This window comes from Xyrauchen texanus, chromosome 26 (genome assembly GCF_025860055.1).
Source record: "Xyrauchen texanus isolate HMW12.3.18 chromosome 26, RBS_HiC_50CHRs, whole genome shotgun sequence".
NCBI lineage: Eukaryota > Metazoa > Chordata > Actinopteri > Cypriniformes > Catostomidae > Xyrauchen > Xyrauchen texanus.
In genome coordinates this window covers 4419050-4441554 of record NC_068301.1, presented here as the reverse complement: position 1 = coordinate 4441554, position 22505 = coordinate 4419050, and the positions used below count along the sequence as shown (strand labels likewise).

At 38.4% G+C, this 22505-nt stretch overlaps 1 protein-coding gene across 1 annotated transcript; it reads left to right on the top strand.

The window, feature by feature from the left end:
• Positions 1-1249: 1249 nt before the first annotated feature.
• Positions 1250-20384, top strand: LOC127620194 (transmembrane protein 170B-like). Its single transcript, XM_052093323.1, has 3 exons — positions 1250-1512; positions 15737-15907; positions 17280-20384. Exons 1-3 carry the CDS (start codon positions 1359-1361, stop codon positions 17408-17410), a joined length of 456 nt encoding a protein of 151 aa, XP_051949283.1. The 5' UTR covers positions 1250-1358; the 3' UTR covers positions 17411-20384.
• Positions 20385-22505: the final 2121 nt, after the last annotated feature.

Sequence of the window (22505 nt, the reverse complement as noted above, 5' to 3'; positions counted from 1 at the left end):
GCAACCGGCTTCATTGTTAAAGTAAAATCAAAGGGCAACACATTCAGACATGTAAACAAGAGGATGCAGTATGAGTTCCTCCTTTCATTTGTATGTTTAAAATGACAGATCATGATATAAAACAGAGGAGGCAGAGTTTAAATGACTGCTAAAGCATCTTAATAAAGATGTCTAACTGTCCCTTGCAGTGTCAGCCATTCCTTATTAAACCCAGTGAAGTAATGAAGTCTTGTTACATAGTGGGTAAACATACTGTACATATATTATTATTAATATTATTAGTCATAATCACAGTATATTACATGATGTTATATTATATAATACAAATAACATATACATTTTAATTAATATATTATTATAATTATTATTATTATTATTATTGTCTGTGTCTTACCAATTTTAATAGATAAATGGCATACTACTAAAATTGTATACTAATTATTTTATAATATATTAGAATGTTGTAATTTTATATTTTTATATATATAAATATATATTAAAATCAAATTAGCCTGTTATTATTATTATTATTGAAAACCCATTATTACCACCCATAACATACCACTTAAATGTAAATATAATATATATATATATATATATAGTGTATATTATTATTATTAATTGCCATTTCTAATCTATTATAATAGGCCCAAAGCATACTACTTAAATTATATATATATATATATATTATTTTATAATATATTAGAATGTTGTATTACTTAGATTATTTTATAATATATATAGATATGTATGTATATATACTATAGATATATGTATATATATATATATATATATATATATATTTAAATCAAATTAGCCTGTTATTTTTATTATTATTATTAATAAATAATTTCTTCTTGCCTGTAATTATTACCTCCCATAACATACCACTTAAATGTAAATATATATATATATATATATATATATATATATATATATATATATATATATAGTGTTATTAATTATTATTTGCCATTTCTAATCTATTATAATAGGCCCAAAGCATGCTACTTAAATTGTATATACTTTCTTAAAATAAACTAGAATGCTGACATCACTTTGACAAAACATATTAAAAATGCCCGACCATAAACAATGTACCTATCATCATAAATCATTTATATTTTTAATTCTTCTTTCATAAACTGTTGTATTCTGTAGTTGTGTGTGTGAGCGAGTTCACCTCCCTTTAAGAGCACTGCGCCTTTAAGAGCCATGCAGAAGCGCTGGTGTGAGTGTGTGTGTCAGCCGTACCCATCATGGCCCCTGAGCAGCAGCTGATCAGACGGACCGCCGCTCCGCCATCCTCCTCCACCCTGCCCGTCAGTGCCAGACACCGGCACCGGTAAAGGGGCTCCATGTCTCCGGCGTCCTCCGTCAGGCATCTGAGCAGGAGGGCTGCGCACCAGCCGGACAGAGCCATGAATAAGGATTATACTACTAATCTATCGGTACAGCAGGTGCTCAGCCTTTGGGTCCACGGCACGGTACCGACCCTCCAGCACTTCACAGGTACGTTCACTTCACATGGGTCGTGGTAACCGGGGAGATGCGGTCCGAATGCGTTTATGTGTCTCACCCGGTTGCGCGCACACGCCTCTCCAAACCGGCCAGTCTATTGTACCGGCAGACACACGGGCAGCTGTGCGTTTCCCATCTCAACAAGGTCACTTTGCAATACAGTGAGTACTGTGTATTTACATTAGGATTGACTAAATCAAATGGACTCAATGTGATACTAATGTATAATGTGTAGCATTGTATTTATCACTCAATATAAATGCTGTATGAGCTACACCCCTTTACAATAGAGTACAGTGGCAGTACTGTGATATATATATTAATATATATAAACAGGGTTATAAAGTCTATATATGTACTTTGGGGTATAATGTAAATATCATGGCACATGCATATGGTATATATTCAGTATCATGGTATCATGATATTGTTTGATTTTCATATTTACCATGGTACTCCAAACTATTTCAAAGAATGCCATGTTATCATAAACATGGTATTAATATGGTGCATTTAAAAAAAACAAACATGTTAGTACCATGTAAGTGTATTTTGTGGAACTTATTTTTCATGCAATGATTAGCAATGCATTATAGTAACTTAAGTGACATACTGAACACTGCAATGTAAAGCGTTATATTTAACAGTAGTTTTGGTGATGCAGTGATGCTACATGGAACATTGCACAAATCACCACTCAACAGCATTTATGTAATAGTTTTTGCATACATGCATATATGACACTACATATTGCCATTGGCCGTAGTGCACAAGTGCGTTCACCCATACTGGTCTGACGTGAACCTTTAAAAAGCACCGTGCCACTCATTAATCACTGGTTAATCTTGAGTCACTACATTCTTTCTGGCAGCTCTCCGGCTCGTGTATTCGAGTAATCATTAGTGATTTCATCACCGTGTTGTCTCCACACGATGCTGTGCTAGTGGGCCTCAATCATGCAGCATTATTCAGAGTTTTAGCTTGGAGATTGTGCGCTTGCTCTGATCATTTCATAATTCTAGTGATTTACAGGCACGTTTGAGTAGGACCGTCAATGCAAACTGCATTAGTCAACAGGAACAAGGTGCATAAAGATCCATTCTTCTATTAAACAGTTGAATAAACAACTACAGGATTGACTACAGGAATAAGAGATATTTTTAGGTGTAAATATAATGCCTTTAAATATTTGATATATTTGATGTATTTCTATCTGAAAGTGAAGCAAGAGTTCATGTAATGTAATGACCAAGTAAGTGAGCTTTGCAGGAATACAGCATGATGCATTTCCAGGGAACAAGGGCAGGCCGGTTTCATAGCGCGAGAGACACACCCTAACCCACCCTTACTTTCTCTTCCTCTGAGAATTTTCCAGATTATTATTTATGTAATCTCATGGACATCTGGCATAATACAACGCATAAAAGAGTTAGAAGAGTATTTTGTTTTTGTGAAAGCACTTGTGAGATAATCATGGCACAGCTAGTGTGTGAGAACAGTCGTGAGATTTGTTCACGCAAAAACTTTAATTCTGTCATTATTTACTCACCCTCATGTCATACCAAACCTGTATTCTCTTGGTTTTTCATGAAACACAAAATGAGGAATTTTGACTAATCCGTTATGTGGCTTTTTTAACACGACTTTTGTGGAACCGTAGCTGCACCACAAATGGCATATTTCTGCACTATTCTACACCATTTTGTAGTGAAGAAGTGTTATTTTTCACACTGTTTGTGTGTGTGTGTGTGTGTGTGTGTGTGTGTGTGTGTGTTAATTTCGTTTTTTTTTAAAATAATTTCCTTTAAATTTAGTCAATATTTCATCATGTCATTTTCACATTTTAGTACATTTTACTGGTATATACACAATGGCATATAATTTTAGTTGACAAAAACAAAACAAAAAAAAAACATTTTCTTTGACAATAATGTGCAAAATGACAAAAACATAAATCATATTGTAACAGACCAAAACTAGATTTTTCTTTCTTTAAAAATAAATAAAAAAAATAGGGTTGGTGCATTGTTTAGTTGCACGTGTGGAGGCTTCACACTATTCTCCGCGGCATCCACGCACAGCTCACCACGCACCCCACCGAGATCGAGAACCACATTATAGCGACCACGAGGAGGTTACCCCATGTGATTCTACCCTCCTTAACAACCTGGCCAATTTGGTTGCTTAGGAGACCTGGCTGGAGTCAGGGCTGGACTGGCAATCTGGCATACCGGGCAATTTTCCGGTGGGCCGACGCACTTTGGGGCCGATCAGGGGAGCGGGTTAACCGAACGGCCAGTGGGTCGTCCACGTAACGTGCCGAATGGGCCACGATAAGCAAAAATGAGCCTCCGCGTTCTGCAGAATGGAGCACAAAATAAATATAGCCAGGGCTTAATCCTAAACCTAACCCTACCCCAACCCTTACCCTAAACCCTAACCCTTTTCCTAACCCCTAACCTTACTACTAAACCTACTCATACCTCAACCTCTGTAGCAGCAAATGTGGATCTTTTGCAGAACAGCATGTACAGTCAGTAGTTACACATTAAATACATTGCATTGCATGTATTTTAAGGTTAGTAAATAGCAGTTAAAGACACCTAATATAAAGTGGGACCAAAAAGAGTTCGACAAAATGTTGGACACTTCATGCGCTCAGTGGTCACGGCTTGAGCTACGTAGCGGAAGGGGTGGAGTTATCTGGCCGTGATGCTGGCCTGACAAAACAATTATAATTAATGGAGAATGTTGCAACTAGCGAAACATCTGTGAAGACAACACCTTACATACCTATGCGAGTTGACTGCTATACCATCACCCCACACTGTGTGAATATGCACGCTATTTGAGATAATGTGTTCGACTGAGGTTGCCTGATGTGCTGAAGCTAGCAGTTTGAAACGTCACTTCTGCCTGCTGGAAAATGGCTAATGCTTCCATGTAGTAAGAAGACATTAGAGTTACATTTCAGACTATACTACACAGGTTTGAAACAACAACAACCTGAGGGTGAGTAAATAATGACATTATGACAAAATACATTTTTGGCTAAACTATTCATTTAACCACCAACAGCAGAAGAACACAATGGATTGAGATGGCACCTTAGCTGTGGCTTAAATTCACCCCCCATCCCCATACCCCCATCCGAATGGACCATATGCCAGAACATCCACCTCAAAAAACCCAGCCACTGATGGAAACAGCTGTGTTCAGACAGTAGACATCTACTGTAGTAGACATCACTGTCTCTCTCGCTCTCTCTTTGTGACTTCCACTTGGGATGTAGTTAATGGCACTTCCTGTTTTGGTTAGTGAAACAAGCCTATTTAGTTATTTCATTTCCTATTGCTCTTAACAGAGGAGACAGACTTCTGCCTACTTAGCAGTTGATTGTGACTTTGGGTGAACTTGACTTTGGGTGACGCAAACGTTAATAAGGTTGTCAGTTGCGTCTTGTAAAATTTTAGCGTGGATGTCATGAATCCCGTTCTATCATTTGTTGCGTTGTCTCTTTGATATATGAAAAATACAAATCTAAACATAACATAATATATTATATTCTATTATTTTATAATCATCTTGAAAATGCTTTGAAATGGCGGTCTGGGTAGCTCAGTGAGTGTTGATGTTGACTACCAGCCCTGGAGTCACGAGTTCGAATCCAGGGCGTGCTGAGTGACTCCAGCCAGGTGTCCTAAGCAACTAAATTGGCCCGGTTGCTAAGGAGGGTAGAGTCACATGGGGTATCCTCCTCGTGGTCGAGAATAGCGTGAAGCCTGTACACGCGCTAGGTCTCCACGGTAGCGCGCTCAACACGCCAAATGATAAGATGTGCGGATTGACGGTCTCAGACGCAGAGGCAACTGAGATTCGTCCTCGCCACCCGGATTGAGGTGAGTCACTACGCCACCACAAGGACTTTGAGTGCATTGGGAATTGGGCATTACACATTGGGGAGAAAAAAATAAATAAAAAATATATAAAATGCTTCGAAACTTTTACACTATCTAGGTATTTGATCCATTGATGTTGATCCATTTGTGATAGACTAGATAGGTCACTAAAGACCCAGGTTATGTAATAACACCCATGCATTTAAATAAATATTCTGGGTGCAATACATATTAAGCTCAGTTGACAGCATTTGTGACATAATCTTGATTAACACAACCTCCTTTTCTTAAAGAAAGTGCAAAAATCTGGGTTACAGTGAGACACAATGTAAGTGAATGGGGCCAATCCTTAAATATTTCAAAAGTATAGCCACAAGACGTAAACAGTATGTGTGTTAACATAAGTTGAGTGTGATAAAATTGCTGACTAACCTTTTCTGTGTAAAGTTATGTCCAAATCATTTTTTTGTGGTAATCAACATAATCCACTAATGCTGTCGATTGAGTTTAACTTGTATTGAACCTGGAATATTCCTTTTAGGGTTCATTATAATACTTTTACAAAAACGTTGCTAGGATATTTTGACTGGTTGCTAGGCGGTTGTTTACTAGTCTTAATAAGAATAGCCCACTTTCAAGTCACTAGATATGGCTTGGGTCTCTAATCAATGGAAGCCTCAGAGATTGTTTTTTGCCCATCTGGTCATCCTATGATGAAATCAAAGGTTCAAATGGGTAGAAAAGTAATAGCACACCCCTACTCAACAAACTGCATGATTTGAGGTATCATTCATGTACTAAGGGGTTTGTTCAAATCCCTAACTATGTCACTATGATATCAAAACCAACATAGAAACAGCCACAGTACCCATTATATAGTAATGAAGTTACAGTTATATCAGTACACAGTGGAGTTTCCTGTGTGGAAATAAAGACACTTTAAGCGGTCATGACAACACATGCATTTGAGCTATGCGATACTTCTTTATTTCTTTGAGAATCATCTCTTTTAGTTTCTCTTTTTTTCCATGTTTGTCATGGTTGGCCACATAGATAGTGCTTGTTCATCTGGGGCCGGTTGCACCAGCTGTGCGTAAGTTCAAACTTTGCCTAGTTGTGGCGTAAATGGGGACTAAGTCACAATATACGCACTACTAAATATTTGAGCATTGTACCATTAACTTAGGTAGGACGTAATCCTAAAATGATATTTTATGAGGTCAATGAGCTCATGTTTTGCATGACAGGCATCAGTTGTTTCGACATACAGTATGATGTTGAGAGAGTTACGAGAGCGAGCGCGCGAGAGAGAGCGCGAGAGAGCGAGCGAGAGAGAGAGAGAGAGAGAGAGATAGAGAGAGAGACACATACTTTTAAGCAGATCTTCAGCATGAAACCGATTTAACGGTGCAGTTTTCAGGATGTGTCACCCGGTGTCAAGTTTCAACACATTAAAAAAATATATATAGGATATTAAAATGAATAAATGTCTGTTTTTCCAGCCAGTTGTATTAGTGTTTATTTATCTCCCCTTATTTATTTTAGATACAGTTCCTATATATTGTTATTTACACAGGGCAAATATACTATTGATCAAATCTACTTTTATTACATATCATATTTTAATGAGGATATAATTTATTACAGCTGACATTTACGTTTGAACATCAACCGTACAAGATTAAAATTGAAGTTCATGTTTTTTTAACAGTTCTGTGTATAAATCTGAAGGCTGTTTATTGGATCAATACAAGTAAACGTCATGTTACGCAACTACGCATTACTTTACGGAGAGCTTACGACCTACTAGCTAAGTCTTGCCTTATGCCTCCTACACACTACACGACTTTCAAAGATGTCGGATCGTGGTACCGTTCATATTACACTACAGTCTGTCTTGTCATTGAAGTCGTTGCGTTTTCAAATTACACGAGGAATCGGTGACAGGGGTGAACACTTTACAAAACGTTTCACTATTGACGAATCCTCGGCGACTCTGCCTGGACTCCAAATTATGTTTCACAACAGGGTACACGCGAGAAGTGATACGAGATACGAAAACAAATGCATGATCGTATGTTATGAAAACTCCTACTGAAAAATTGACCTATTTGTTTACCGGACTGTCCAAGAGAATTGGCAATTTCTCTCCAACTCTTCTCTTTCTCTACCCGGTTGTGGGAAAGTTCAGAGGAAACATCAAATAGGTGCTGGTGCTCCTGCCAATGATCCACAAATTTTTCCATATGAGACTTTATTGATACCGCAGCCATGCTAGTTGATGTTCTGTTGCAGGTACATCAGGACTCCTCCCACTGAAACGTCCCGTGCCCCGTTTCTTGCTCTCTCATTGGCTGTAGATCAACGCTGCAGTTGTATTCAGTCAAAACATATTTCACTCTGCATGATATGGAGTCGTAGACAGTTCCAGATATTTAACATTCTAGATATCTCGCTGACATCGGCGTCACGTCAGCGATTCTCTCAAATCGCGTTTTTAATAATTCATACTTTGTGTTCGTCGCTCACGGGAGCGAGCTCCGATTTGCCCACGATTTCAGGCTTTTGTCGGCGATCTCCACAAAACTTTCGGCGGGCGAAAATCAGGCTTAAAATCATGTAGTGTAACTCGGCATTAAGAACAGGTGGTGCAACCAAATTGTGTTACAAACTAACTAGTAGTTACTAAGCCCTTAGTGTGAACTTTACATCCTAACTTACGTGAGACCTTATGCACAGTGGGTGCAACCCTGCCCTGTTTGTTTAATTGAAATAAGATAAGTTTGGATGTTTGTTTTTTCACCGTGGTTTAGGTCCAAAGTTGTCCCTGTGCATCATTGTACTGTAGGCTAATTCTAAAGAACAGTGTTAGTCTTTGTGACTGCTATACTGTGTTGACAGCTAGACAAAAGAGGCTCATTGTAACATCGGAAACTGCTTTGTTGATATGCCGAGAGCCCAGGGTGTTTAAAGAGGCCTTTCACAAGCAGAATGCTTTACATTGACCCCTCCTCTGTTTTTTATTTCAATCAACAACCTTACAGAATATACAGTAGCTTTTATGTGCCTTGGTATAAATGCAAACCACTCACTAGTAAGCCTAGCGAGACCTACCATAACCTGGCATCCGTTCTGTGGTCACTTCTCTCTGGTACTTGGTTGAGTCATTTTCTATGATATTATGTTTAATGTGTGATGGGAACTGTGCTGATATCTTTTGGTAGATACAATATTTGAGTCTGTGTGAGTAATTAATTAATGACTAAGCTCTATCTGGCAATGTGGGTCAGTAGCACACTGATGGAATGTATTTGGAATGCACTAGTGTGCCGTCATTTAAACCTGTTTCAGAATCTCTTTGTTTGAGGCTCGGTCCATGTGTTCTAGTGTCTCTGTATTTCCTTTTGATCTAAAACATTGGGTCTGTTCCAAAACCTAGTAAGCTGCCTCAATGTCTCCTGCTTAAATAGGCAGCTGTCTTCTATTGCAACATCCTAGCCGAAAAGGAGCCTCATAAGAGACCGATTTGGAACACTCTTCGTAGGCCGCAACTCCCCTTGTCGTTTAAATGGCGCACCTCACGTGCGGTGCATTGGACACTCGACTCGCAGCTGTTTTTAACACTGGTGACATGAGAGGAACGATCTGAGTTTTTATCAATCATCGCAGTGCATTCTGGAATCGCCTGCCCTGCAAAGGATCCATATGATGATATCTTAGAATTTGGCCAAAACGATGGCCTCTTAGGAGGCAACATAATTAATGGACCTACCTTTTGAAAAAGTCTTCGCGTCTGGAGCGTGCCTATGATGCCTTAAAACGCTAGGTTTTTGACCAAATAACTTGTTTATTTAAAAATATATATAATGTAAATGCTTGATTCCGACTCAAGAGTCGGACTAACAGACCTTGATAATGCGATTGTAGCTCTGCTTCGTTCAGCATGTATGTGCATTTATTGTACATACATGCTGTCTAGTATACTATTGGTGCTATAGTGTCTCTTATCCAACATTTCTGTGCTATAATGTCTCTTGTCCAGTCGCTTTCTGTTGTAATGTCTCTTGTTTAGTATATCAGTGCTACAATGTCTCTTACCCAGCATCTCTGTGCTATAATGTCTCTTGTCCAGTCACTCTCTGCTGATATATCTCTTGTCCAGAATGTTTGTGCTATATTGTCTTTTGTATAGCATGCTTGTGCTATATTGTCTCTTGTCCAGCATGTTTGTGCTATAATGTCTTTTGCCCAGCATTTTTGTGCTATAATGTCTTTTGTATAGCATGCTTGTGCTATAGTGTCTCTTTTCAATAACGCTGTGTGAAAGTGTGTATCTCGACCAGCATCTCTGTGCTGTAGTGTCTCTTGTCTCTCAGTGCTATAATGTCTCTTTTCAAGTATCTCTGTACCAAAGCATCTCTTTTCCAGAAGCTCTGTGCTTAAATATCTCTTTTCCTAATATATGTCAGTGCTAAAATATATTTTTTCAAAAACTCTATGTGAAAGTGTGTTTCTTTTTCAGCATCTCTGTGCTATAGTGTCTCTTGTCCAGCATCTCTGTGCTATAGTGTCTCTTAGTATATTGGTGCTATAGTGTCTCTTGTCCAGCGTCTCTGTGCTATAGTGTCTCTTAGTATATTGGTGATATTGTGTCTCTTGTCCAGCATCTCTGGCTATTGTGTCTCTTGTCCAGCATCTCTGTGCTATAGTGTCTCTTAGTATATTGGTGCTATTGTGTCTCTTGTCCAGCATCTCTGTGCTATAGTGTCTCTTGGTATATTGGTACTATTGTGTCTCTTGTCCAGCATCTCTGTGCTATAGTGTCTCTTGGTATATTGGTACTATTGTGTCTCTTGTCCAGCATCTCTGTGCTATAGTGTCTCTTGTCCAGCATCTCTGTGCTATAGTGTCTCTTGTCCAGCTTCTCTGTGCTATAGTGTCTCTTAGTATATTGGTGCTATTTTGTCTCTTGTCCAGCATCTCTGTGCTATAGTGTCTCTTGTCCAGCATCTCTGTGCTATAGTGTCTCTTAGTATATTGGTGCTATTTTGTCTCTTGTCCAGCATCTCTGTGCTATAGTGTCTCTTAGTATATTGGTGCTATTTTGTCTCTTGTCCAGCATCTCTGTGCTATAGTGTCTCTTGGTATATTGGTACTATTGTGTCTCTTGTCCAGCATCTCTGTGCTATAGTGTCTCTTGGTATATTGGTACTATTGTGTCTCTTGTCCAGCATCTCTGTGCTATAGTGTCTCTTGTCCAGCATCTCTGTGCTATAGTGTCTCTTGTCCAGAATCTCTGTGCTATAGTGTCTCTTAGTATATTGGTGCTATTTTGTCTCTTGTCCAGCATCTCTGTGCTATAGTGTCTCTTGTCCAGCATCTCTGTGCTATAGTGTCTCTTAGTATATTGGTGCTATTTTGTCTCTTGTCCAGCATCTCTGTGCTATAGTGTCTCTTGGTATATTGGTACTATTGTGTCTCTTGTCCAGCATCTCTGTGCTATAGTGTCTCTTAGTATATTGGTGCAATTGTGTCTCTTGTCCAGCATCTCTGTGCTATAGTGTCTCTTGTCCAGCATCTCTGTGCTATAGTGTCTCTTGTCCAGCATCTCTGTGCTATAGTGTCTCTTAGTATATTGGTGCTATTGTGTCTCTTGTCCAGCATCTCTGTGCTATAGTGTCTCTTGTCCAGCATCTCTGTGCTATAGTGTCTCTTAGTATATTGGTGCAATTGTGTCTCTTGTCCTGCATCTCTGTGCTATAGTGTCTCTTGTCCAGCATCTCTGTGCTATAGTGTCTCTTGGTATATTGGTACTATTGTGTCTCTTGTCCAGCATCTCTGTGCTATAGTGTCTCTTGTCCAGCATCTCTGTGCTATAGTGTCTCTTAGTATATTGGTGCTATTTTGTCTCTTGTCCAGCATCTCTGTGCTATAGTGTCTCTTGTCCAGCATCTCTGTGCTATAGTGTCTCTTAGTATATTGGTGCTATTTTGTCTCTTGTCCAGCATCTCTGTGCTATAGTGTCTCTTGGTATATTGGTACTATTGTGTCTCTTGTCCAGCATCTCTGTGCTATAGTGTCTCTTAGTATATTGGTACTATTGTGTCTCTTGTCCAGCATCTCTGTGCTATAGTGTCTCTTGTCCAGCATCTCTGTGCTATAGTGTCTCTTGTCCAGCATCTCTGTGCTATAGTGTCTCTTAGTATATTGGTGCTATTTTGTCTCTTGTCCAGCATCTCTGTGCTATAGTGTCTCTTGTCCAGCATCTCTGTGCTATAGTGTCTCTTAGTATATTGGTGCTATTTTGTCTCTTGTCCAGCATCTCTGTGCTATAGTGTCTCTTGGTATATTGGTACTATTGTGTCTCTTGTCCAGCATCTCTGTGCTATAGTGTCTCTTAGTATATTGGTGCAATTGTGTCTCTTGTCCAGCATCTCTGTGCTATAGTGTCTCTTGTCCAGCATCTCTGTGCTATAGTGTCTCTTGTCCAGCATCTCTGTGCTATGGTGTCTCTTAGTATATTGGTGCTATTGTGTCTCTTGTCCAGCATCTCTGTGCTATAGTGTCTCTTGTCCAGCATCTCTGTGCTATAGTGTCTCTTGTCCAGCATCTCTGTGCTATAGTGTCTCTTAGTATATTGGTGCAATTGTGTCTCTTGTCCTGCATCTCTGTGCTATAGTGTCTCTTGTCCAGCATCTCTGTGCTATAGTGTCTCTTAGTATATTGGTGCAATTGTGTCTCTTGTCCAGCATCTCTGTGCTATAGTGTCTCTTAGTATATTGGTGCAATTGTGTCTCTTGTCCAGCATCTCTGTGCTATAGTGTCTCTTGTCCAGCATCTCTGTGCTATAGTGTCTCTTGTCCAGCATCTCTGTGCTATAGTGTCTCTTAGTATATTGGTGCAATTGTGTCTCTTGTCCAGCATCTCTGTGCTATAGTGTCTCTTGTCCAGCATCTCTGTGCTATAGTGTCTCTTAGTATATTGGTGAAATTGTGTCTCTTGTCCAGCATCTCTGTGCTATAGTGTCTCTTGTCCAGCATCTCTGTGCTATAGTGTCTCTTGTCCAGCATCTCTGTGCTATAGTGTCTCTTGTCCAGCATCTCTGTGCTATAGTGTCTCTTGTCCAGCATCTCTGTGCTATAGTGTCTCTTAGTATATTGGTGCAATTGTGTCTCTTGTCCAGCATCTCTGTGCTATAGTGTCTCTTAGTATATTGGTGCTATTGTGCCTCTTGTCCAGCATCTCTGTGCTATAGTGTCTCTTGTCCAGCATCTCTGTGCTATAGTGTCTCTTAGTATATTGGTGATATTGTGTCTCTTGTCCAGCATCTCTGTGCTATAGTGTCTGTTAGTATATTGTGCTATTGTGCCTCTTGTCCAGCGTCTCTGTGCTATAGTGTCTCTTAGTATATTGGTGCTATTGTGTCTCTTGTCCAGCATCTCTGGCTATTGTGTCTCTTGTCCAGCATCTCTGTGCTATAGTGCCTCTTGTCCAGCATCTCTGTGCTATAGTGTCTCTTAGTATATTGGTGATATTGTGTCTCTTGTCCAGCATCTCTGTGCTATAGTGTCTCTTAGTATATTGGTGCTATTGTGCCTCTTGTCCAGCGTCTCTGTGCTATAGTGTCTCTTAGTATATTGGTGCTATTGTGTCTCTTGTCCAGCATCTCTGTCTATTGTGTCTCTTGTCCAGCATCTCTGTTCTATAGTGTCTCTTAGTATATTGGTGCTATTGTGCCTCTTGTCCAGCATCTCTGTGCTATAGTGTCTCTTGTTTAGTGTCTTACAGCTATAGTGTCTCTTTTCCTATATATGTCTTTGCTAAAGTGTCTGTTCCACTACCTCGTGTGAGTGTGTGTGTGTGTGTGTGTATCTCACTGGTAAAGTGTCTCTTGTTCGGCATCTCTGTGCTATTGTGACTCTTGTAGCTCTGTGCTAGTGTCTCTTTTACATTAGCTCTGTGATGTAATGTCTCTCATCCAGTATCTCTGTACTACTGTGTTGTCTGTGGTTCTTTTTGTGGTTGAGACCGTAGGCAGTGCCAGCTTATAAGAACAGCAGTAGTGTTTCTGGCACAGCATGGCTGTTGTGTCTGGCTCAGTTTACTGATAACACAGTTTGATGGATATCTCTCACTGTAGCTGTTGATTGCCCATTCAAATTGGTGAGCATGCACGTTTGAACTGTTTACAGACCTAGAGTACAAAGGCCCTTATGTCTGGACATTACGACTCTCATAGCATGAGAGTGGCAGCTTATGGCTAAATCAATACCTTGAGGTGTGTGTGTGTGTGTGTGTGTGTGTGTGTGTGTGTGTGTGTGTGTGTGTGTGTGTGTGCGTGCGTGCGTGCGCGCGTCTTTACTGGATTACATTTTTTTCAGGGCCTTCAATATTCTCATTGTTTTTGCTGTGATGTTATGTGTTCAATTAACACAAAACACTATCACATCATAAGATGTTAACTTATCATTTCTGCTTTTTTATGCTTATGAGCACAAAGCTATAATCAGCTGTAAAAGGTGTTGCATATGCAAGTTTGCTGTTTATTTTATTAACACGTTCACTTTGACATGTTAAATTGTGGATGTCAGCAGTATTTCTGCCTGAGTGTGTGATTTCTCAAGCATTATTAGTTTGCGTGGAGGAGCATTTCACAGAGTTCATGACAACAGCAGTTTTATAATCAGTTTCATGGTCGAGCTAAGAGGTCCTGGAATCGTCTAGTGTATCAGCGAATAGCTGATTCTCTTCCAGGGTTTATCAACAGAGCTAAACTTTCCATTTACTCCCATCAGACCTATGTAAACAAGGTATCAATGTAATAGCAGTCTCAAAGAGCAGACAGCGATTCAAGATTTTCACCACACCATATTTCAATAAATAAATACATTATATATTGCATAAAGACAAAAAAATTTAATCACAATTCATCTAAAAATAGGCTTCATTTTGTTTTGCAAAGTAGAAATGATTAATGTTTTCTTCTCATTTTTGGGGTGAATTGAGACCTTTGTGAGAGTCACCCAAATGAAGCTCGTTCTTGTTGAAGGGTTGTCTGGTAATATTCCTTTAACAGAAGTTTCTCACTGAGTGTTTCCTCTTTGCTCGAGAAAGAGGAACTTTTCTGAGAAAGAAAACACAAGAAATACACAACAGCTTTAGTTATTTTTGTATTATTAGTTGAGTGGCAAATTACGTTTTATATACAGTATGTTCAAAATAGCATACTATGCATACTACTAGTATTATTTTTAGCAGTGTTTACTCTGTAGTATATTTTACATAGTATGAAAATGTCCTGTAAGCATGGATTACCTGGACTACCTACTACATTTGCCAAAACAGAGCACACAGTACTGTGTGTGGTATACAGTACATATGCTAGATTAAAACATGTATCAAGTTTGTAGAAATGTAAGCGCAGCGTAGTTCTAGCGGGAAGACTAGCAGATGTACATCATCACATCATTAGCTGGGTAACTCCTAACCAATCGCATGTAAGCCATTGCTTTATAAGTCTCCTCACAATGTATCACATTGCTGTGCTAACACGGCAACCTCCACCACCCCACCACCACCAGTTGAGCCCTGTCCCGCACGGGGGTAGGCTCCTCGCCCCTGCCTCCTATCTCCGGCAGGACATGACGGTTCCGGGTACAACTCCCTCGGACCGCCGGACGGGGCTTACTCTCTCTCCAAAGAGAGAGACATTACTTTCTGTTTTACATTTATCAAATAAATGGCTAAACTTTACTCAAGCCTGCGTGTCTTCCTGATAGAAATGTAATCTCTGTGTTGAATTTAGTTTTATATATTTATTTAAATATACATATATAGGTTTATATATATTTATATCATTTATATAATAAATATAAAAATAATAATTCAGTGATTTTAAAAATGCCATGTGCTGTAACCAACAAGTCAAATGTATTAAAATACTTGCCTTGCACCTGAGAGTGAACACAACTTAATAAACTTTAAAAGTTTTCTGCTATATTTTTTTAAGGTATTTAATTTTTATGATTATTTTATCATTATTATTGTCAAGTCATTGGCCCATCAACTCTTTTTGACTTGTCGTGTCAATGTAGCATGCAACTGTTTGAAATTGTTGCTTACTATTGTTGTATCCAGTATATACTGCATAGGATGCAGTACACTAATATCTCATTCTATACCATACATTTCAGTTCTAAACAGACCCTTAACACGGTCACATTGTTCATATACTAACATAAAGCCTATTCATGTACAGATTTCTCATAAAACCAGCTACTGTATCTTTCTAACTGGTTTGTTCTCTCTCTGTGCAGAGATGTGGTACTGGGTGTTCCTGTGGTGTCTCTTCTCGTCTCTGTTCGTTCACAGCGCCGTTGGTCTGCTGATGTGTGTGACACTACAGCGCCACAAGCGAGGTCGTCTCATCTCACTGGTGCTCATCAGTGTGGGCTTCCTGGCCTCTCTCACCGGTGGAGTTATCACCAGTCAGTACACTCTCCTCATCACTGTATTGTTTAGCAAAATGTGTGCATAAACATAACCCTACATATTTTCTCATTAAATTAGGATGCAACTGCCTATTTTTGAAGACAGGTATAAGTACTACATATCTAGTCTTAGAGTATCATCCGTAATTAAAAACGTCATCCTCTATTAGTAATCCCCAGAATACTAGACTGATCTCACAGTGCATTCGAAAACAGTAGGTTGACCTTTCTTTCGCTAAAATCGGTCTGTGCTTACCGAAATTAAAAACACTGCCCCCGGTGGCCAAAGTGGTGAGTGTTGTTGGGCGTATGGTTACGTGTGAACTCCATTTTCAGGGTGTAATGCTCACGGGGGCACCAAAAGCGAGTTTTTTTTCAGCTGTACATGCTGTAATACAGCAAAGAGGAATGCATACTTTATAAACTGCACCCCTAAACCGAAACATCAGTGGGGCAAAAATTTAGTGTTAATGGGGAAATTGCAACCTTCGATTCGCACTTGTCACCCACGCTGCTGACCAGGGCTGGACTGGTAATATGGCATACCGGGCATTTTCCCGGTGGGCCGACGCACTTTGGGGCCGATCAGGGGCGGACTGGCCATCGGCAGAACCGAGCGGGCCGTTGGTTCGGCCGCGAAACGAGCCGAATGGGGCGCGCTAAGCAAAAATGAGCCACCGCGTTATGCAGAACGGACCACAAAACGCCGCCGCGATATGCAGAAAAGGACAGCAGTCTATCCCATATCCCTGAAAGCACATTTCTCCCTTGAATTATTGCTTTAAAGGGGGAAATATAATGAAAACAGGATTTTTAAAATAAGAGTTTGATGCAATATGTAAACATACTATTACATAATGTACTTGTTTGGAAATTGTAATGGTAATGACATCACAACCATGTGCTCATTAACATATGACCTCCCACACTTACATAAAAATACCAGTTCAGTAGTCAGCAACTAGGTGAGGCATTGCCACTCATTTTTATTACACACACAAACATCTATACAGTAGATGTGTGTGTGTGTGTGTGTGTGTGTGTGTGTGTGTGTGTGTGTGTGTGTGTGTGTGTGTGTGTGTGTGTGTGTGTGTGTGTGTGTGTGTGTGTGTGTTAATTATATAATGTTAGCAAAAAGAAAAACAACCTTTTGAAAATATTTAAATGTTAAGACTGAAAATTTGTCATACAGCAAATCATAACACAAGAAAACATTGCATTCTTGACATTGCCACAAGGGGCGCTATAGTGGGCATTGGTATGAACTGTCAACTACAAAGCAACAGTTTGAAAAGTTGTTTTGAAAACCATTTGGTTGTGCTAGTGGTGCAGAACTGAGATGCTTCAGCTTTAATATCTCTTGTCTCAGGTGCTGCAGTGGCAGGTGTGTATCGGGTGGCAGGGAAGGACATGGCACCGTTGGAAGCTCTGGTGTTCGGCGTGGGCCAGACCATATTTACTGTCATCATCTCATTCTCATGGATCTTGGCCACGCTCTGAATGGACAGGCTTATCGACTGACGCACTCAACAGCCAACTGGCCATCAGAAGATGCGGGAACAAGAAAAAGTGGGTTGGGTCGAGGTGAGTGGGGTGAAACCACAGATGTGTGACCTGTCGTAGAAGCAGATATGCTTTGGTTTTCGCTCATAGCCTACGGACGACTATAAAACCCAGTGGAACATTTCAGAGAATCATAAAGCTCAAATAGCTCAAGCAAAAACAGCACTGGAGATGTTCAAATGCCAAACACAGTCAACTCGATCAACGGGACAATTGCCTCAATGGTGGAGGATTGAGAAGACGACTCTTTGGATGTTTGTTCGTCGTCTTCGCTTAACATTTGTATTGTTTTTGCACATGGATTGTTGCAGCTTTAAGTAAACTGCATTGGAGTTGCATATCTATTGATCTATCTATCTATCAATATATCAATTGATCGAATGAACGAACGACTGAAAAAGAAAATGGCTTCCATTTTGCACTTTCTACATGTTGAAAATGGTCTTAAAAGTATGATTGCCATTTAACGTTACGCTGGGGTGCTGTTTAACAACAATATGGACCTTAATTGAAGGAGGCTGTAATCCAGTCTCAATAAACCAATATTAACTAATGCTCAATGGAATAATGCCTTTTTACACATGCAAACAATCCAATATGGTGTTCATTCTGGTGTTTATTCCAATTTCAGTTTTAGAACAAATCGAAATCAGATTTCTGAAGTCTGTATGGCCTGTGACCTCTTTGACAAGCACTATTTTGGTTTGATGTAATCCATCGTTTGGATTATATCTTAGGTAAATTGCCCTTCAAGTGTTCAAATCTATTATCTCATCCTTGTAAAAAAAATTATTTCACCGTGAGTCATTATGTAGGATCCTGTTTTATCCAGCATTACTGTGGCAATACTCTCCCTGCTCGTATATGGGAACTTTAAACCTCAGGCCTTAAAAGACATTGGTGTACATCCTGGACTCGTTCTCCACAGTTTAAGAGACTTGTGTACGTCTCTTTGGCTCTGTCGTCTGTTAATCTGAATAGTGTGACTTGTAATAGAAATGCACCAATATTTAAATACCCTCATGTTGTTACAAACCCATACGATCATGTGGAAGTTCACATTGATGCCATATTGAAAATGGTCGCTCGTGAGTTTTTGCCAAGAGTTCTGATGTGTGAAACTGCAAATTACATCGTTAATAATTTGCCTTCCATACATTTCCAGGTTGCTGGTGGACATTCCCAAAACAGTCCATTTACTACAGTTCTGTATAGATCAGGAGAGAGTGTTTTGGTGTTAAAGTGTTGAATAGAGAATTATTTGGTCTGTTTTATATACCAGTACTGCCATTATGATCTGTTGGTTGAATACTATTCAAATGTTTCAAACATAAGCTTTTGGACGCTTGTTTTTAGTCTCTATTTAATGCATTTTAGAGGTGTTTTAATGCAGTATAGTGCATTCATAATTATTTAATAATAACCATTGGATACTCTCATAAATAATTATGAGACCACAGTTGTATTAATAATTAGATTTAGTTATTATTAAAATATCATATACTATTATATTATAATAACCTTTCTATCAGGAAGACTCACAGACTTGAGTGAAATTTAAGATGGCATTTATTTGATGAATATAAAACAGAAATGTAATGTCTCTCTCTTTGGCGTAAGCCCCGTCTGGCAGTCCGAAGAAGTTGTACTCGGAACCATCATATCCTGCCGGAGATAGGAGGCATGGGCGAGGAGCCTACCCCCGTGCGGGACGGGACTCGACAGGTGGTGGTGGGGTGGTGGAGGTTGCAGTGTTAGCACACTGAAACAGCAATGTGATAGATTGTGAGCAGACTTATAAAGCAATGGCTTACATGTGATTGGCTAGGAGTTACGTAGCTAATGGTGCGATGATGTACAGCTGCTAGTCTTCCCGCTAGAACTACGCAGCGCTTACATTTAAAGTGCATTTTAACACATGATTAAAACCACAATTCAAATTTACCCAAAGTTATATCCCGTTTGATCTCAAAAGTGTTACGATTAATATGTAATTGCTATAATATATTTATTATTAATTAAAAATATATAACAAATTGCAATGTTTATTATATGGCATTACTCTATATGTATAACATACAATGCATTAAAACCCTTTAAAATGCAATAAATATGCAGGTCTCATAGATAGTGTTAACATTTTTGAAACAAACGAACAAACTAATTCGAAGAACCAATTACACTCAATCTATTTTATTTTGAAGTATAACTTTGAAGCATTACTTACGTTTTCCATAGCATGTGCGCCGTCTCTCAATCTCAAAACTGGCATTTTCATATCTTTCAGTATCTGAGACCAAACTCCACCTGTTTATACATGCATTTTTAAGCATTACAAAACAGCATATTCCACATGTATTTGTTTATTAACAGTTCGTTCCATGTGTTGCTATTGTGTCAAAGCAAATAAGAGGTGATGGTCAGTTCAAAACTATGTATTGACATCTATAGTCGCTGATACGCACAGAACCATTGCTCTGTTCTATAGTCAGACACATTAATGTTTATTTAAGCCAAAGTTTTTCTTATAGATTCAGCTTTACTACTTATTTAATTGAATATATATATTTTTAAACAATTTTATATTATGTGTTTTTGCATATAGCGTTAATTCATGAACGAGAAAAAAAGGTGTATGGCTGTTTTTCCCTTTTGTTGATACTGTGAAACATCTTCAGATGTTATGTGATTCTTTTAAGGTTTTGATGAGGGCATTGGACGTTATTGCAATTTATTCCAGTTCATTTCCAATCTTATGCAACTAGTAGTTCACTTGAAGTACCAGACCAGCACTGAAGGGGGCGCAAGAGGACTGTGAGGGAGTGTTAAAAGGCATAAGAAATTAATGATTGTAGCTCTGGTCTGCAGAAATAAGCAGACTTAATTTAAAATCTCTCTCTCTCTCTCTCTCTCTCTCTCTCTCTCTCTCATATATATATATATATATATATATATATATATATATATATATATATATATATATATATATATATATTAGTTTTTTTATTTCTTATTCATATGTACATTTTGTAATTTCCTCATTGTGTAAATATGTTGTCCAGTGCTGTAGATTTGTCTTAGGTTGTATTAAGGACATAATACTACCATTCTACTCCTACTGCCTTTGCCAAAACAGGCAACCTTCCAGGGAATGTCCCTCCTAACAGGCAACGTTCCAACAACGTTATATAAAATGTTTCAAATATTGTTAATAGAACATACTTGCGAAGTTATTAGCATAATAGAGATTTGTTTTTAAATGTTACTATTCTAAAACTGTTTTCATGTTTAAGGAATGTTTTGCTAACATTTAAATAACATTCCACTGACGTTAATAAAACCACAATGTAACTTTTGAAAAACTTTTTAAGAACATCAATTTGTTACCTGTATTACCTCACAATTCAATTCATCTCCTTTTATTTATTTATTATGTAACGTGACCAATTATTTGATCAGACTTCCAACATTTTAGACATTTTTCACGCACTTGAAATTAATGTTTAAATTGTCCATATGTATTTCTGAGATGAAAACATGACAGCAATTACTGAATTTAAAATGCAACCTAATCAGGTCATTGGATGACTATTTTGGAAACATTTATCGCTATAGAGTGCATACTGTTTTACTTGTGGGAAAATAGTAGGCAGTATACAGTATATAATGTGCAATTCATTTCCACATTTCATGCAAGAGGTATCAGTTCTCTGTATATCAGTTAAATCCATTTTAATTGGGTTTTTCTTAAGATATGTATTATTTGTTGACTAGATGTTTTGCAAAAACACATTCAAGACAGAATATATATATATATATATATATATATATGTATGTAGACCATTTTTGCTCATGCTATATTTGAACATCATGTGTTTAAGCACGATTAGCTGTATTTGAATGATAAGTGTTTGTGTTAATGAGTAAAGCTGAAGTTACGTGTAAGAGCTGTGTTCAAGTGTGCTGTCCGTGTAGTTGTCTGTATGTATGTAGTGAAGTTTGAATGCATGCAAACACACTTTTACTGATCTTTGCTGCATAATATTTCAATATTGGAGTGCTTCATCTTTCAAAGACGTTTACCTGGTTTTGATTATTTGCCTTATTTGGTAAGTTTGATTGAGATCAGCTTGAATACAAGTACAGAGTTATTTTGAAATAGTTTGAAAATACTTTTATCATAGCTGCCTTTCAGATAATGGGTAAGTATGACTCTGTATATACCTGTATTATCTTTTTGAAACATTTCTTTGTCATTTTGTTTTTAAACGGCTTAAATCAGCCCAAAGGTGGTTTGTTGATATTATCTGGTGGCAGCTTACAATTTTTGGTTAACAGAACATTCCAGCAACGTTGGTTTTTAGTTCCCAGAACGTTCCCATAATGGACATTCCAACGTTCTCTTTTGGTTCAATTCATTTCCGTGTTCCGATTCATTGTTTGATTAATCTCTTCAAAGTTCTGGGAAGGTTAGTTCTTGGTTATAAAAATAAAACCTTGCGATAACATTAGAAGAAATTCGGCATAACTTATTTTAGGTTGTCACACAAAAACCTTCCCTGCAATGTTCTGGGAATGTTAGTTTACGGTTATTAAAAAAAAATAGAACCTAAAAAGAACGTTCCTAGAATGTTATGATATAGTTCCCAAATAAATAACCAAACGGATACAATATGCTAACGTTAGGAGAACGTTCTGTGTTTAAGCTGGTTTAGATGGTCTCTATGCTAACAAGTGCCCTAAACCCCTCTAAAACAATTAAACCAGACCAGCCTGACCAGAAAACCACCTTAGGCTGGTTTAAGCTTTTTTCAAAAGCTTTGCATTTTGTTGGTTTGCACAGATTTGAGGAACATAAAACCAGTTTAGCAGCTGGACTGAAGCGGTCCATATTCAGAGCTGCTGGTTGGTTGCGATTATAATCCATAAATTTCATCATTGTTTTAGTTTGAGTTGAAGATCTGCAATGAATGGACAATGTGTTTGGGATTAGCTGAGCTACATAATCTGAGGTGATAACATTGTAGGCCTT